The 17,070-nt window shown below is 39.8% G+C and overlaps 1 protein-coding gene across 8 annotated transcripts in view; it reads right to left on the bottom strand.

Moving 5' to 3' along the window:
* Nucleotides 1-1,746: 1,746 nt before the first annotated feature.
* LOC149309223 (serine/threonine-protein kinase tousled-like 2) overlaps nt 1,747-17,070 on the bottom strand; it is a 47,852-nt gene continuing 32,528 nt past the window's right edge. For all 8 annotated transcript variants that reach the window (XM_089531995.1, XM_089531996.1, XM_089531997.1 and 5 more), the window contains 10 exons: nt 16,736-16,802; nt 15,565-15,662; nt 13,823-13,904; nt 12,700-12,791; nt 11,007-11,096; nt 9,976-10,145; nt 9,029-9,167; nt 7,469-7,580; nt 6,224-6,331; nt 1,747-4,749 (listed from right to left, as the gene is read on the bottom strand). In XM_089531995.1, coding sequence (XP_089388121.1) covers nt 4,576-4,749; nt 6,224-6,331; nt 7,469-7,580; nt 9,029-9,167; nt 9,976-10,145; nt 11,007-11,096; nt 12,700-12,791; nt 13,823-13,904; nt 15,565-15,662; nt 16,736-16,802 — 1,132 coding nt within the window. In that variant the 3' untranslated portion in view covers nt 1,747-4,575. The remainder of the gene's footprint in view (nt 4,750-6,223; nt 6,332-7,468; nt 7,581-9,028; nt 9,168-9,975; nt 10,146-11,006; nt 11,097-12,699; nt 12,792-13,822; nt 13,905-15,564; nt 15,663-16,735; nt 16,803-17,070) is intronic.

Here is a 17,070-nt window from a genome sequence, read left to right on the forward strand (position 1 = left end):
CTTTTCTTCTTCGTCTGAATGTGAAATATAGAATGTTTATTACTTTGGTTGTAAATTGAGACTACCTGTATTAAAATTAATAAATGACTTAGAATCACCTCTTTAAATCAGTGAAGAAAAAAGTAGCTTACCTTTGCATTGGAAAATAGAGTCCCTAAAATGCACACAATGCCAAATCTATCTATGTGACAAGAAAGAGAAGATAGAAGCCTTGGAAACTCTACAAATGATGTATTTTAAAATAAATAAATAAAATTATTTAAAAATAAATTAATAAAATAAAAAAAGTAAAAGAGAGTTAAGGGGTGAAAAGTGGACTACCTATAGGGATATCTTAGGGGGAAAAATCAAGGAAGTGGAAAATTAAAGAGATCCAACAATTGGAAAAAGAAGGATTGAAAATGCAATGGTTAAGTTTATCAATGGAGAGAAAGAACTAAAGAAGACTTAAAGCAATTTCTGTATGTAGGAGATATGTCAGAATTGGTGGCACATGGCCACAGCACTGCAGCCATGTGCACACACCACCATTAGGGCCAATGGGGCTTGTCATCTGCAGATGCTCAAATCAGCTGATGGCAAGCCTGCGGTTGGGGCAGGCAGACTGTATTATAAACAATATACAACAGCAACAAGTTTGGATATAATTTGGAGGGTTGGAGAAGTTATTAAAATATCACAATGCAGTACTAAGTGGAAAAAATCATACAGGCCCAAGGGGGAGGGGGAACACCTGTCTTTCAGACCTAAACAGCCTGACATTCTGATGGGGTCCAACTAATATTACATGAGATTCTATATTACACAGCAATATATAACAGAAACCAGTTCAGAAGTTACTAGTCACAATGAACCCCGACATCAAGCTCCAAACACTTTCCTTCCAAACAAAGCCATGGGATACACTAGCCTTTCACATTCATAAATCCCTCTCCCATTCCAAAACTAAATTTTCCCCTTCATTTCTATTTCTCTTTTTCTTCTTTCCCAAACTCAGCTGTTGTTTTGTTACAGAAAGTTTTCTCTTCCCCTACACTTTCTTACCTCCGAAAGTAAAGAGCTTGCCGTTTATGTCACATATTACTCTTTCCACAAATTCTAATAACCAAATTCAATAAATAATATTTTATATTACAATATTAATTTGGGAAAGTCAGGTGAAAGCACTAGAAAAGGTTAGTGAATTAAAACTCAGGAAGTCAATCAATGTTTTAATTCCAAGGGCTGCCAATTCTGAAATCATGACCTGCACAGAATGGCTATGGAATATCTCTGCATATACTGTACTCTGAAGTAGGTGGTACCTTGCTTTCATTTCTGCAGTGTTTTCATATCTTTTACTCCACACCTAAAGAATTCTATGTCTTTCAGAATGGTATACAGTAGAAAGAGTACTGAAAAGCACATATATATGAGCAGAAAATAGAAACAATTTTAGTAGCACCATCTTGTAGCACATGGAGCTTGTCTCTGTTTTCTGCCATTCAAAAACTTGCACCTTTGTCTTGCTCACAAATAAAATTGAGCCAAAAGAAATTGGATTTATGGATTTGCCTGGCATTGTGGTTCCCATTACTGATGCTCAATAATAGTTTCCCAACAGTATTTTTATGGGCTCCAATGAGAAGATTGCTCATTTTGTCTCTTTGGAGCAAGTGATGTGCAAGATATGGCCTCTTAAGTGCTGTCCCCGCTACCCACAAAAATAACCATCAACCATATAAATGGAAAAGACAAGTGAAGAGATTTAGTTTCTTAAAACTTGTTTAATATCCATATTTTTGTCTGTTGGGCAAAGCCAAAACAGTCTGGCCTAGTTTCAAGTTACAAATCCATACACATTTCCTCTTTCCTTTCAGTAAAATGAACAGTGTGGCAATAAAAATGTTTGGTTACCCAAGATAAAACCCATTTCAGCAATAGCTTTTTTTTTAAAAAAAGGAAAAGGAAAAAAGTCACAGTCCGCATTTCTCATCCAGAGTGATTTAACCTGCTTCAGTGATGAACACCATGAAAAGGCAGAGGCTCCTGCTCAGGCACAAACCAAAGGGACTGAAGTTTGGTGGGAGGAGGAGGAAGAAATACAATTTATGACTGAAAGGCTGAGATTTTTACAAAAACAAGCAAACTTAAAAGTAGTTTCATTTCGGATAGGGTTCTCTATAGGTGGTGAACTAGCAGCCAGATGACCAACTGGCATATACACATTTTAACCTGTCCACAGCAAGGAGTTGATTAATTTCTAAGGAGGGAGAAAGCAAAAGGCCTGAGCATTTACACAATCTGCTTTATGTCTTGTTTCAGCAACAGAAAAATAAGATAAGCTTTATTCCCAAATGGCTGAGATATGTGGCCAAAGTTTCTTGTCCCTCACAAGCAGACAACAGTTCTATTCTGCCATGGCAACCACAACATTTGCATCTGCAACCTGCCTGCTCATGTGTGGCTCCAAGCTGCAATTAGTGAAAGAGCTATGAGTAGCCCTGGAATAGATGAACCCTAAAAGTCAGACACACATGCTGGTTTTCCTTTAAGAAAAAGGGGATGCTGGGGTGGGGTGAAGAAGAAAAGACAGAACAGTTGGCTTTATACTTTTGTATATGCCCAGAGAAAATTAAGAACTTGATTCTGTGGGGTGGGGGAGAGGAACTGTATTAAAAACTAAGACAACCTTAATGAGGGCAATGGTATGGGTATTCCCTGCCCCAGATTTTGCCTACTTTCTGTACACAGTAAAAGGAGTCTAAACTGTTCTACCAAAGGACTGCAAGTCAGTTATTTTTTTAAATGCCCACTCCGTCTGTTTTGAGGAACAAAATCACCACACGATCATGAGGAGAAGCCCACCTACTTCAAAAAGTAGACTCATGGGACCAATTAGGTGTGGGATTTTTGTTTCAAAAGCCTTTTAACAGTGCTTTCAGGTATGATGACATGTTGTATTTCCTTACTTCCACATGCAGTCTCTTTCGATGACATTTAATCAGAGGCATAGATTCCTCTATCAACCATGCTGTATATCTAACCTGGCGATGGAGCCAATGGGAAAAGTTAGGTGGGTACACACACACATTAATTGTGCAAATCCTACCTATCTGATCTGCAGAAGTGTGTACACTACTTTCCAGCTGTGTTTCCCCACTCCTGGTCCCCCCCTCAATTCTCAGTATGGCTTGATCACCCTCACTCTGCACCACTGCCTGAAGAAAGCAAAGAAGGGAGCACTGAGAATCAGCAGTTGTGAACAAAGAATTTAAATCCTGGCAGAATTTAAGTCCTGACCAGGTGCCACCATACAGTAAAACTAAAAATATTATCAGCAAACATCATTTTGGCCACATGTGGGAGTCAAGTTTCAAGCAACTGGATTCTTTGGTTTAAATGTTTTTCTTAAAGATTTTAAAAAATAAGGACCATAAAAAAACAAAACAAAATTCTCTTAGATAAAGGAACCGAAACAGAATTCTGTTTTTGAGGATATTTCCTTTGGGGTGTTAATGCACAGCATAGAAAATAAATGTTAAACAGAGAGGAAGAGGGGGAAGGGAGGGTGCTTTGACTAGTGTGTTTGTCAGAGCCAGCATCCATGTGTGTTGAAGAGAACACTTTGGTCTGAAATAGACCCCAGTGAATCAATCAGAGAACCATGCAAGGAAAGCAGATTTTCTTCCCCCAAAACAGAAACACTTTGATTTATTTTGATTTCAGGTGGGGAGACTACCATCAAGGGTCTGTCCAGAAACAGCTCTTCTTCTGAGAAGTTTCTCTGTGTGTGTGTGTGTATTTTTAGAAATCTATGCTCACAGTTGTAATGTAAGCTTTGCATTGCATTGCACTCCCCTCACAGTATATGAGACCAACCTAAGATAAAGGGGGAAAGGACTGCCACATTGACGTGCTAGTTAGTTCACTTTATAACCAGAAAACCAATAGAAATGGTTACTTTGAAACTGAAATTATTTGGGGTAACATGCTAATGCTATGAACAGGCAAGACACCTGATTCCCTTAATGAAGGGCACAAGACGTCTTTTGCCAGTCCCTCAGTGGAACCTCACAGCATTGAACTCTATGGTTTCTTCCCCTTTCCTCCAATGAAATGTAGCCTAAACTTTATTTAAAAGAAAAGAACGTATTTCTTAAATATTGACAGTGGACTAAGTCCAGCCTCTTTACCCTGCCGCCAAGTCCACAATTCACCACACAACGTGTGCGCACCCTGTGTCATGGAACCGCCCCTGGGTCCGTGGTGTTTGGAAGTTCACAGTACATGGAACCATCTTTTCCCTCCGCTGCCCTGAGCGGTTAGTGCCTTTGCAGTTAACCAACCTCCTTTCCCCTGGCCACTTAGCTTGACTTAAGTAGCCATAGATCCTTGCCGAGAATCGATGATGCCTTGCTCTACGGATGGGACAAGAACGCAAGAGAAAAAACAAAGAACCTGCTACCGGTTTCTTGAGGCCGTTTTGTGAATTCCTTGCCAATCCCAAGGCTGCATCTCAAAACATGTCTGACTCTCTCGGTTTCTTTCTGCAGTTCCGAATATACGTATATATTTTTGGCCTATTGTTTCTGCTCAGTTTGAAGAGCTGTTATTAGAGGATCCAGAGGTTGAGGCAATAGCAGCCCCAGCTGGGCTGCTTGTTGATACAGATTTGCGGATGTGAGGAAGCAAGTAGGGATCACATGCCAACTGCTGGACATCTATCCGGTCTTCCTTCCGGTATGCCAGGCAGCGCCTGATAAATGCCTGAAAGACAACAAATGGCAAAGAGGAAACTGTGGTGAAAAGATAGTACGTTTTTGGGAAAAGCAAAATCAGAAAAAGCAGAAGTTAAAACTTAGTTTCCCTTGACTTATTGAAATTCATCCTTGAATGAATGAAAAGTTAGTACTTGGATTACTTTTTGGGGGAAAGGAAGACCAGAAAGAGCAGAACAGATTTACCTAAACCTTAATTTTCCTGATTAACTGAAATTGCCTGTTCCTTGAATGAATGAAAACAGAGTACATTCGTCCTCCACATTTGCAACGTTGAGTTTTGTGGATTTGATTATTCAAGAATTTTATTAATATGTTCTCTCTAGCAATGTCTAGGTCCTCCAGCGCAACTCTATAGTCGCAACTCTATGGTCAACTTTAACCAAACGTCACACTGATGAACCTATGGAGAACACTCTAGTAGGCATTTGTACTTCCTCCAGCGCAATTATATGGTCAATGTCTGGTAGCTGTTGACCACAGAGTTGCATTGGAGGACCTAGAGATTCCTAGAGAGGTATTCTCTCAGGTAAAAACAGCATTTTTGTTATTTGCAGTTTTTCAACATTCACGGGGGTCCTGTGCCCCGAACCCCAGCGAATGTGGGGAGATGAGTGTTATTCCTTTCATGCCAGCCAAGGCATACCCTTGACATTACTGACTGCTGCTTTACATCTTCAGCTGAAATGATATAGAGGGAACTGTTATTTCTCTTTTCCGCCCTCTTTTGTTCTTCTGCTTCCTACTTCCTCCTTCACTCGCTCCTGTGAGCTGATCTCCAGATACACACCACAGGAGGTGCACAATGAAATAACAGAGTGGAAGTGTAGGAAGAAGCCATTTCTCTTAACTCTCTCCAGGGGGAATTTTAAAGAGCAATACAGCCTGCCCTCAGCAACTGCGGGTTTAACGTCTGCAGATTTAAGCATCCGTGGATGGCAAGCCCCATTGCTGCTAATGGCCACGCATGCACGCAGCCATGGCAGAACAGCTGCATGTGTCCCCACTGCTGTTGAAAACCATAGGACCTGAAGTTTTGTGGGAGGGTCCAGAACAAAAACCCCAGAGATAAGAAGGGCCCACTGTACTCAGTTCAAGAAGAGGCAACTCTGCCAGCTAGCAAATATAATTGCTTCTGAACTTGAGAATCCAGAAGAATGTGTTCCTGCCTGGTGGACATTTGATGCCTCAACACACTCTGGTCTGAATCCTGTTGGTCATTAGCAGTTAAGAGTATATTCACTGAATCAACTGTTTAATGATGAGTCAATACATAGGTAAATCCCACTGACTCAATAGGTCTGTTCTAGTTGGGAATAATAACAGGATTAATGCCTCCACTGGTGGACAGGCTATCACCAGGCACCATTCTCTGACTGGGAGAAGGCCCCTGCTAAAATTCTCTTTACTATTTTACAGATGGTCAGTTTCATTGCCTGCACCAAATTAATTATTTTTCTTACCTTAGCTTCTGGCGTTACTACTGGCTTTGGAGGAAACTGCACCTCTGTAGCTTTGAGGATTGTATTCTCCTGCAGAATATCCTGCTGAGATTGGTTGTGGCCAAAAGGCTGTAGAAGAGGAGAACAGCAGCTTTTATATTAAGTTGAAAACTTGGGGAGGGGGCAAGGAAGTATGTGTACGTTAAGAAAAAAACATACTTTATGCTAGTGGTGATTTTTTAAAACATAATTATTCTCATCACCATCTTTTTATATCACATCTTTTCCCTCAAAACTGGTACTCAAGGTAGCTCACAAGATTAAAATAAACACAATAGAGGAAAAACACAGAAAATGTTACTATTAAAACTTAATTACATTATCTGTAGTATTAACAATTTAAAACATCAATAAAAATAATATCAATAAAGCAGTACAGCACACTAGTCTTTAAAAACAGTCAATTCCTGAAAGCTTGTTGGGAGTAAAACAAGTATTTGTCTGTCAATGGAAAGGAGGCAATGAGGGGGGCAGACTACTCTCTTTAGGAAGGGAGTTCTAGAGCCTTGGAGCAGCCATTAAGAAGCCTCTCTCCTGTTCTCACCAAATCTGTCGGTAAAGGCAGTGCCACAAAGACAAAGCTTTCCTCCTGAAGACCTCAAAACTTGGGCAGGCTGATATAGAGAAATATAATATTTTAGAAAATCTGGACACTAGACATACAGGGTTTCCATTTAAATAATTGGAAAACCAGGCTGAACCTCAACTTATCAGGTATTACATTGTAGTCATCTTGTACACTGTGTATAGCCTGTACAGTGTACAGCTCTGTATCTTAAAACATACTCTAGTCATTGCAGTTATGTATCAACTTCTCTCTCATTTCTCTATGAAGCGCAGCTCTCTTTTCCCAAACTCATGGTAAATACCAGGTAAGATGACTGAACATAGAATGTTAACTAAATACTACATTCAGGGGTGGCAGATGACTAAAGCCCACAAGACTGTAACACAGAAGTTTTGCCCTTTGGCACTGGCATCTTTAACAGAATCCACTTGCATATTTGAGGAGATGGAGTGGGGGAAGAGAAACCCATCTAAAATCATGAACAACAGAAATGTGCTTTTAAAAGTTTAAAGCCAGAAAGCCAGCCAAAAAGATTCTTAGGAATCTGAAATGTACTACTGAAGATGACACAGAACGACACAGAAGACTTTGCTGTAGCTTTGCTGTCCTTCAACAGTTTCTGTATTATTATCACTTACTTTTCTGCCATAAAGACACTGATAGAAGATTACTCCCACTGACCAGACATCAACTTTATTTGAAATCTTTGGAGGTTCTTTTCCGACCACAAAACACTCAGGTGGCAAATACCTACACAAAACAGAAAAATTAAGAACTAATGCCTCATTCACTTGTATATATCCCCACATCTTTCCTCACCATCAACCCTTTACCCACTCAAGGAAGAAAGTTTCTATATTTATTGATTAGAAAATTTATATTGCCAGAAATGGCAATAATGTCTTCATGGTACACAGCATATTTATGTTGTGCTGGAGCAACAAAAGGAAAGACAGGCCTTTGTCCAGAAGGCCTCTGCTTTAAGTAATTAGACTGTGTCTCATACTTCTTGTTTTAAAATGGCATGCAAGAAGTCTCATAAGCCAATCCAATGTTCTTAAAGCACATCCTAAGAAATGCCCACTATTTTTTTTTATTTGCAGCAAGATGCTATGGTATTCTTAGCTCCCTGGCCTTTGCCTTGTATAGAAGATGGAATGAACTGATCTTCTGCTAGAATTATCAGCAACTGGCATACATAAGGAAACAGCTTCCAAAACGCAAGTAGGCAACTATGGGGGGTTTCACATGGGACCCATTCAGTTCTCAAGGTTGCAGACTCCTCCATCCCATTTTTAAAAATGTACTATTTTAAAAAAATCTCAATGGTGCCCTATACACTCTATGGACCTGGGAAACAATTATGCTATATTCTCCCCTTAGGGGTTCTTTTAGGTCTGAGAACAGTGTTAAAGGCAATTAACAATTAAATACAAATAAGACTGTGTGGGTTTATCTGCATCAAGATTGAAACTGAGACACCTGAAACTTGGCATGCATGCTAAGGAGATCCTGAGGATGTCACTTGGTTTCCCTAACTTTTTAAATGTGTTAATTTATTTAAATATACCTGTTTTTGAAGCCTAGGCTACTACCTTCTATCAATAAGTGGCTGACTTCCCTTATACATCAAAGTCTTGGAAAAAACTATTCTGCTTGGCAATGGAATGCCATAGCCCACTTAGGGGTGAAACAGACAGGTCAACAAACCCAGTTTCCAGCTGGCTTGGGGTGTAGCATGCAGATGGCATACGCCCCCAAGACCCCCAGAAGCTGGCTTCATGCCACCCAGCTGCCCAGACATGGGTTGGCTTTCGGGCACTCTGATGACACAGCGTTTACATGTCACAGGAATTCTGTAAAGCCGCGGCAGGGTGGGAAAAGACAGCTTTTTGCCGGTGCAAAAAGCTATGGTTGCCATGGCCCCAATGCAGCTTTCTCAGGGGCTGCTTCAAGCCACCTCTTTGGGGTGGTCTGTTCCGCCCCTAAATTGAATTATCTGGTCTTCTTGCTATTCCTCAAATTTCAGTCTTCTCTTGCATGAAGGATGCCTTCATTTGCTCCTGATCATTACTTTTTTGCATGTTATTAACAAATGATGTTATGGCAAGAAGTTGAATTTGATACTCTTGGCATTGTTTCTAGATCTATGACATCAGAGAATGTTTTCAGTCTCAGAAATAGATAATGGCACCCACCAGTAAGTGCCAGCCCCTTGAGATGTAAGCTCCATGCCATCAACTGAATTGTAGCTGTCATCATCCATGATCTTTGAGAGCCCAAAATCAGTGATTTTAATCTCACCACATGCAGTACCATTCACCAAGAGGATATTACCTAGAGAATTGGGAGAGAATAAAATTACCTTAATGTGAACATGTCTTACATTGGGTGGGTGTAGGTAAAACAGAAGTCTAATCAAAGTAACAACACAGAGACCAACCACACATTTACTTTCAACATACATGACAAATCATCACCAAAAACCATATTATTGCAACACACACTGCATAAATCCAATTCCCTTGAATATTACAAAGTCTTTCTTGACTTTGTTTGTTATATTTAATGAGGATTATACTTCCTCAGAGCCCAAGAAGGCTCCCTTTACATTTAGTGCTGCAATACAAGATGGCAGATCAATGTAGATGAAAGAGTAACATATGTTCCCGGTGGAATAACTCAGTGAATAACCTTAAGGGCAAAAGAAGATTGTAAAGTCCTGAACTTCAGATAACAATTTCCATACCAATCTTTTCACCCCGGTATAACTTGTTTTCACCATAAAACATACAAGACAATACCCTCTGTTATGACATCATGTGTTTTGTTGTTTTTTTTGGGGAAAAAAAAGCACACTCATTATTATGGATAGTATTATTTATAACATCATCAATGTGACTGTGTTGTACAGCAACAAATATTAGTCCCAACTCTAAAGTCTTATCAATCTAAAGATTTGAGACTGTTCAAACTATGGTTGCAGAATGCTTTTATGTGAACTGATGAGAGCCAGAAAAGTTGATTGTTACATAATTAATTAAATCAGCAATTCATACAACATAGATCACCAAACAAACAAGAATACATGGTGCCCTGCCTTATTACCTTCATGCTATGTTCCATACTTTTACTATAAATATACCTGGTTTGAGATCATAGTGAATAATGGGTGGCTTGATTTCATTTAAATATTTTAATGCATTCACAATCTGCATGATTATAGACCGGGCTTCTTTCTCTGTCATTAATTTGTGCTGTTTCAGGTAGAAGTCCAGATCATTCCCCTCACAGTATTCTAGCACAGTACAAAACCTGGAAGAAACAAAGGGAAACATAATGGCCTATGTTCTTACAACTATATTGAGAACGAGATATAAATGGGGAAAATTCGGAAATGGCTATTAAGAATCTGGAATACACACCACACAGTTAAACTTTGAGTAGACTAGGGAAAAAATCATCTGAAAATGCAGTGTATCACATATTTGAATAAAATACAAGATAAACTTTTTCCTCAGATTACATTAAGGACATAATGAAAACATCAGAAAGAGTATCTGATGTCTTTATTGTGGAATACGTTTTGGTAAATAGCTTTGTTTCAAATAAGAAAAGAAATAATCATCTGAGACATTTCAGACATTTCCCCAAGGTGGCATAAGACAGGCGGTAATAATATTTTTGACTGTACTTTTCCCATTTGGGGAATTCTTCCAGCAGCATAACTCCAGCACATCTGGCAGCTACAGTGCCAATGTTTTAGAAGTGAAGATTTCTTTTTCTAGCCCTTTTTATTTCTCATATTTAATCAGTATTGTTGTTCCTAATTCAGGTTAAATTTCCATTAGCACTCTTCATAAATTTCTGTATATTCAACTACCACTATTTAGGGCATACAGAAACAACGTACTTCCCATTACTCCTTTCCGTTTTGCACAGCATGCAAATCCATCCTACAATGAAAGGGGCTAGACAGAAACACACATTTGGGAGAAATGACTGCCTTGGAATAATGCGACTGATATAGTTTAGATGCTCTTTGGGTTTTGAACATTTACTACAAAAATGTATTTAATGTAACTTTCTGGAAGTTACAGAAGCTTCAAGAGGCTTCATCACAAACACTCAAAAAATCTCTCCAACAATATAATTGGTAAAGAGAGCAGCACTTACGAGTCAGTGTCCAGCGAGAAATAGTCATATAGCTTAACTATGCGAGGATGATCCAGCTCTTTATGGATTCTGTATTCTCTACATGCATGTCTGCAAGAACAAGGCAAACAATCAAGGATTCTTTATTTTAATTTCTAGTCTTTTCTGTTCTCTCACAGACAGTTTACAACTGAAAACTAAAAATCATGCTTACATTTTTGTTCAGTCTCAGACTCTACAAAAAGGTTAATTTTAGCCACAGAAAACTCCAGTCTATCCAGACACAACATTCCTGGAAAAAGCAGGCTTGTGTCGAAGAGAAAGAAATGTATTCAACAATACTCCTCTACCTCCTGCTTGTCCAGTCCAAACTTAGCGTAAGAATAAAATAATGAAGGTTTTCTGACAGATCATGACTAGATGTAAAGGGGGGGGGGGGAGGAAAATTTTAAAGTACAGTCAGCCCTTCATATCCATGGATTTTTTTATCCACGAATTTAACCATCCATGGCTTGAAAATATTTTTTTTAAAAAAAGATATAAACTCCAGAAAGCAAACCTTGGTTTTGCCATTTTATATAAGGGGCACCATTTCATTATGCCACTGTATATAACAGGATTTGAGCATCCACAGATTTTGGTACCCACGGTAGGTCCTGGAACCAAACCCCAGCAGATACCAAAGGCCCACTCTGTACATGCAGGACAAGACACCATTTAGAACTGTTGTAATACCCATCCTCAATTGTAACTCCAGGCCAAAGGCTCCAGGTCAAGGGTGGGAAAAGGACAGCTCATAGGGCTGTGTTTGTAGCCTCAAAGGTAAAAAAACAAAAAACAAAACCAAAAAACCCTATGGGGTGTGTATGGGGATTTTCCACCTCCGAGGGTTGAATAAAACTTTTTGGGACAATTCCTGTTAGTGCTGACAATTCCACCACATTCTGCCCTTCTGGGCCAATTTAAGCACAGGGGAGATGCTAAAGCACCAGGATAATATGCTTTTTCTTAGTGCTCTTTTTCTGCAGAAGCAAGGGGAGATCGTTTTTGAAACAGGAGATGAATAGGAAGTGACTCCTGCTCACTTGCTGATGGTAAAAAGGTCTCTCCTGGCAGCAGAGATGTTCCAGGAAGGCCCGGGAACACGGTAAAATTGCTTCTATGAACCCTAAGGAGCATTTAAGGGCAAAAAAATGTGTGTGTGTGGTGGGGGGGGGGGGTTCCTGACAGGAGCAGATGCAGAGGGGGACATGTGCCTCAATGGGCTCCTGGGGGCTAATGTGACCCCGGGGAGGTTAACGTGGCCCCTCTTTTACAGTTGCTCACCCCTGCACCAGAATAATATGCTTTTTCTTACTGCTCTTTCTCTGCAGAAGCAAGTTGCCTTATATCCTAGATCCAACTGGTGGTCTCAACTGAAGTAAGACCACTGAATTGACTACTAATTGCATCAACATTGATTCAATCAATTTATTCTAAATGGGATTAGCCTTTAAATTGAAATCTATGCTAGTCTTTCTTCCCTCTTCTGAAACAATTTCATTTCTCGATAGGTCTTGCCTCTCCAGCCATTTATTGAACTAAGTGGACAATGTTTCAGTGTTATGTTCACAGGAAGTAGGAACCTCTTGCTTCTTTTCAAACAGATATGAGAAGAAATCAAATTTACATTAATGTATCTTTTCTAACTACATTACCATTCAGAGCTACTTACTTGTGGTAGTTCTCTTTCTTTTCATCCCTCCAGTTTTTATTTAGCTGGTGAATCTTTACTGCTACGTATCTCTGTTCTGTTAAATCGAATGCCTGAAAGAGGAGAGGGAAAGTTCATTTGCTGCTCCAGAACACCATTAGAGATTACACTGATTTCACAGGAGAAAAAAAATCAGTCAAATCAAGCCAACTTTAAAATTTTTATTTTTGTGTGTAAAGTATATCCCGTCAAACACTACCAGTGCAATGCAAAGAAAATGGAGCCAGAAGCAGCAGTTAATAATTTAATTTCAACAAAAAGTGATGCCTAGCACCCCAGCTGCTTTCACAAAGACTAGCAAAATGTAATTACAGATTTTTTGAGTAGGCAAATTGTTCCTTGGTGTCCTCAAAGAAATGTCTGTAAGTAACACAATGCCTTCCAGCATCTGCTATCCCACTCTCCATTTTTGTAATTTGATGGCTAGGCATACTACAAACCAAAGCACTGGTCTTTAAGTTCATCCTCTCTACTTCCCCAAAAAGACTCTGAGACTGGAAGTGATTGTGGAATATAAATATAACAACTGGCCTTTATAGCAATTACAATGTAATTTTTTTTAAAAAAAGCAGCGAAAGAGTGCTACAAGCCATGGTTGCTACCTAGTAAATTAGGGCTGTGAGAAACATGTGGAAATGGATGTAGCAGTGAGCCCAAGGCTGTGAGGAAGATATCCCTAAGCTTCATATAACACTTCTGACATAAGTCAGATTCTATGAGTTAGCCAGGCTGTAGTCTCTTTTAAACAGAATGCCATCATACCAAGCATGCAAATGTTTACATGCTTCCAAATATATCTGCAAATATATTTGTTTCTGAGGATAAAACAAATATGGATCAAGTACAAAACTAAGAAAAGCTACTGAGGTGAGGTCATGCAGTTGTCTTTTACCAACTCAGACCTTTGTCATAGCATGACAACTTGACTCTGCTCCAACTGGTCAGTATCTCTACAGATTATCAGCCAGAACTTTTGTTCTGCTCTATTTCCTGAGTTACCATGTAACAACGATTTCAGCTTCTGAACTTTTTAAACACCAACTAAGGACTACTGAATAAGGTAAAAAAAAGCAAACCAACTTACCTTATATACCTCACTAAATCCTCCTCTGCCCAGGAGATGAAGCAACAAATATCTGTCATTTAGTGTTGGGTGGTCTTTAAACCTGGAGAGGAGAGAAGATTTTATCTATACAGCAAATAAGATATCCTCATCAGAAACAGGTCATCAATCTGAATTACTGAAGGTGGTAAATATTCTTGCAAATGAAATCTCTCTCAGCCTTCAGTCAGGAAGAGGTCCAAGCACTGAGATGACTTGGCCATCTGTTTCACAGGCAAATAATTTTTTCCAAGGATAACTAAGGACCTTAAATCATCAGTAATGATGTCAAATTCTTCCTTCATGGTCTTGTATCCTCACCCGACTACCCTGACCTTTTATTTTTGTTTTCTTCTTGTTTCTTCTCTGTGATGCCTACACTGCTCTAATTAAAATGTATACTTCCAATGTCTTACTGTCACCGACTACCCCAGTTCAAATTGTCTAAAGCTCTTAAATTTAAAAAGTAGATTGCTTCAATATTTTTGGCACAATGAGATCATGCCTCCCCATACAATCCAGTTTCAGATTTATAGAGTGGACCCTCGGTATCTGCGGGGATCTGTTCCGGACTCCCTTCGCGGATACCAAAATCCGCAGAAGCTCAAGTCACATTGTCTTTAATGGTGGCGTGGCCACGTGGCTGCACCACCATTAAGGACAATGGGACAAAAGTCCCTTGCCCCCTTCCTCCTTCCCTCTCTCCCTCCTTCTTCCGAGGTGCCTACCCCGGCTTGGCTTTGGGGACAGAGTTCGCTGCTCAGTCAGCTGAGGCTGGGACTGGGGCCAAGGCTTGAGTCTCAGAGCCCCGTCCCCAGCCTCTGGTGCTCCACACCCTGGCCCCGGCTCCCTCTGACCAATGGGGTTCCGAGGGAGCCGGGCCAGGGCTTGGGTTTTCGAGTCCAGAGGCTCCATCCTAGGTACTAAGTCTGGGGATGGGGCTCCGAGACTCAAGCCTTGGCTCCAGTTCCAGCTGACTGGGCAGCAGACTCTGTCCCCAAATCCAAGCCAAGGCAGAAGCCTCAGAGGAAGGAGGAAAGGAGGGGGAAAGGAAGGAAGAAGGGAGGGAGGGAGGGAGGGGGTTAGGGATTTTGTCTTCAATGGTGGCACAGCTGCATGCACGCTGTCACTGGGGACAATATGGGGTTGCCATCCATGGATATACAAATCTACGGATGGCAATTCACTAAGGAGGGGCCACTCTAACTTTTAAAAAGTTGCTTTAACTTCATTTATAAGGACCCTACAGCTCATGGCTACAGGGTATCTATAAGAGCAAAACCTACAAAGAACTGTGAGTTAATCACACCTGCAACTGACAACAAATAGGAGAGGAGTGGAAGCATCTCTTACATCTTCTGGAATGTAAGAGATGGTGTTTTTGCCAGCCTGGCAAAAACACCAGGTGAAATTTCTGACAAAAATTGGGACAACTCTCCCCAAACCTCAAGTATATTCCAGAAGAAGAGATAAAAAGCATGTGTGGAGGATACATCCAGTTTAATTTAGACTCTAAGAGCTCTTTTTCACACTCAGGTTAACTTATAATCAACAATGGCACTTCATCAGTAATGAAGTAGTTAGCGGTGAATCTGTCTAGCAATGGTACTTCAGAGGCGCATGTAAATTGTTTTTGTGGTATGTCTCCTAATGACATATTCAAATACTTCTGAAAGATTTTTTGCATTCTTATAATCTACAGTACTCCTATGCTGGGTACTTACTGTGAATTATCTTCATTGTGTATTCTTTTTAATTCCCTGATATGAAGATTTCTAACCCTCTCTAACCGCTCCAGTTCTGCCTGGATTTCTGCTTCTTCCTGTACCAAGAGAAAGATCAATCTAAATCCAGTGGTTGATTAAAATTTAGCCGCTCTGTTAAATTCTAACAAAATGTTGCAGAAGAGACACAAAAGAAGAAAGAAAGAAAAGTAAAGAAAAAAGAAAAGAAAGCTATTCACAATTTCTTGTATCATTCAGAAACTGTACATCCCTACTTTAATGTTCAACATAAAGGGTTGTATTACCACTTGCCCCCAATTTACACAATTCAGTTATGATTGACATATGGCAATGACACCTTTTATCCCAATTACATGCACTTTTTTTCCATGTGGAATAATCCTCAGGATCAGTGGTAATCCTCTGAAGTTCATGGTAGTAAAGTGTCCAGGGTAAGGAGGGCAGAATAACTCAGTGAACCAGTCTTTTGTGAACAGTATGCAAACAGGTACTGCTAGCACAAGCCTGTCTGCACAGCAAGAGAAACCCACGCCTGTTCCACTGCTAATTGGTTAAGTAACTGTGACGTCAAAATTGAAGAAATGCCATTCTTTGCTTATTGTGGGAAAGAGCTTATTTAAAATTGGTCATGTTCAATAGTGTGCCAATGAATGGCAGAATCACAGCAATGGCAGAATTTTTTCCTGCAAACTGCTGAGCTCATCATTTTCACAATGCTGCTGCACTAGGCAGTCAACAGACTAGAGTTGTGTATGTCTCATAGCACAACTATGGCTCATGCAGTAAGACACAGACCATATACACATCACCTGAATATGTGTCGTAGGGAACCCCCAGCATTTTCTGAACCACATTAGAATTCTTGGACAAAGAGGAAACTAGCAAGTGTGAAAAATCATAGTTTTAGATACACATGCATCCAGAATAAAGCGGGATGCAGCAACTAGTATTTGAAACACTTTCACAAGATGTATAGGCATAAAGGTATAAAACTGCTGTTGAGATTGATGCTGAAGAGTTATACTAAAAGTGTTTATTAGTGAGATGAAAGAATGAATAAAGAACTGAATCAGTGTCTGAAAGAGGAGGAGATGAGACAGCAGATGAAACCAGTGAGTCCTGAAGTTATTTGCAATAGGTTTTCTTTTACCTTTTTAAGATGACCTAGGCGGAGTTTGAAAATTTCCTCCTGTTCATGATATTCTGCTAGTGTTAACCTGCAAGCACACAAAAATAAGAAAATTTAATTTATTTATGTATATTCTACCTTTCTCCCAAGAAGGGATTCAATATAGCTAACAATAATAAGGAAATATGGTCTTTCAAATAGCCTGGATCTAAGCCATGTAGGAATTTAAAGGTCAAAACCAGCACTTTGAATTCTGCCCGGAAATGGATTGGTAGCTATTTCAATAGTTACATAATCCCTGTAATCAGCTCCTCTCAACAGCCTGGCTGCAGCTGAAGTTTCTGAACAGTTTCCAA

This window comes from Sceloporus occidentalis, unplaced genomic scaffold (assembly GCF_023333645.1).
Source record: "Sceloporus occidentalis isolate IW3139 unplaced genomic scaffold, rSceOcc1.0.p SCAF_7, whole genome shotgun sequence".
In the NCBI taxonomy this organism is placed as follows: domain Eukaryota; kingdom Metazoa; phylum Chordata; class Lepidosauria; order Squamata; family Phrynosomatidae; genus Sceloporus; species Sceloporus occidentalis.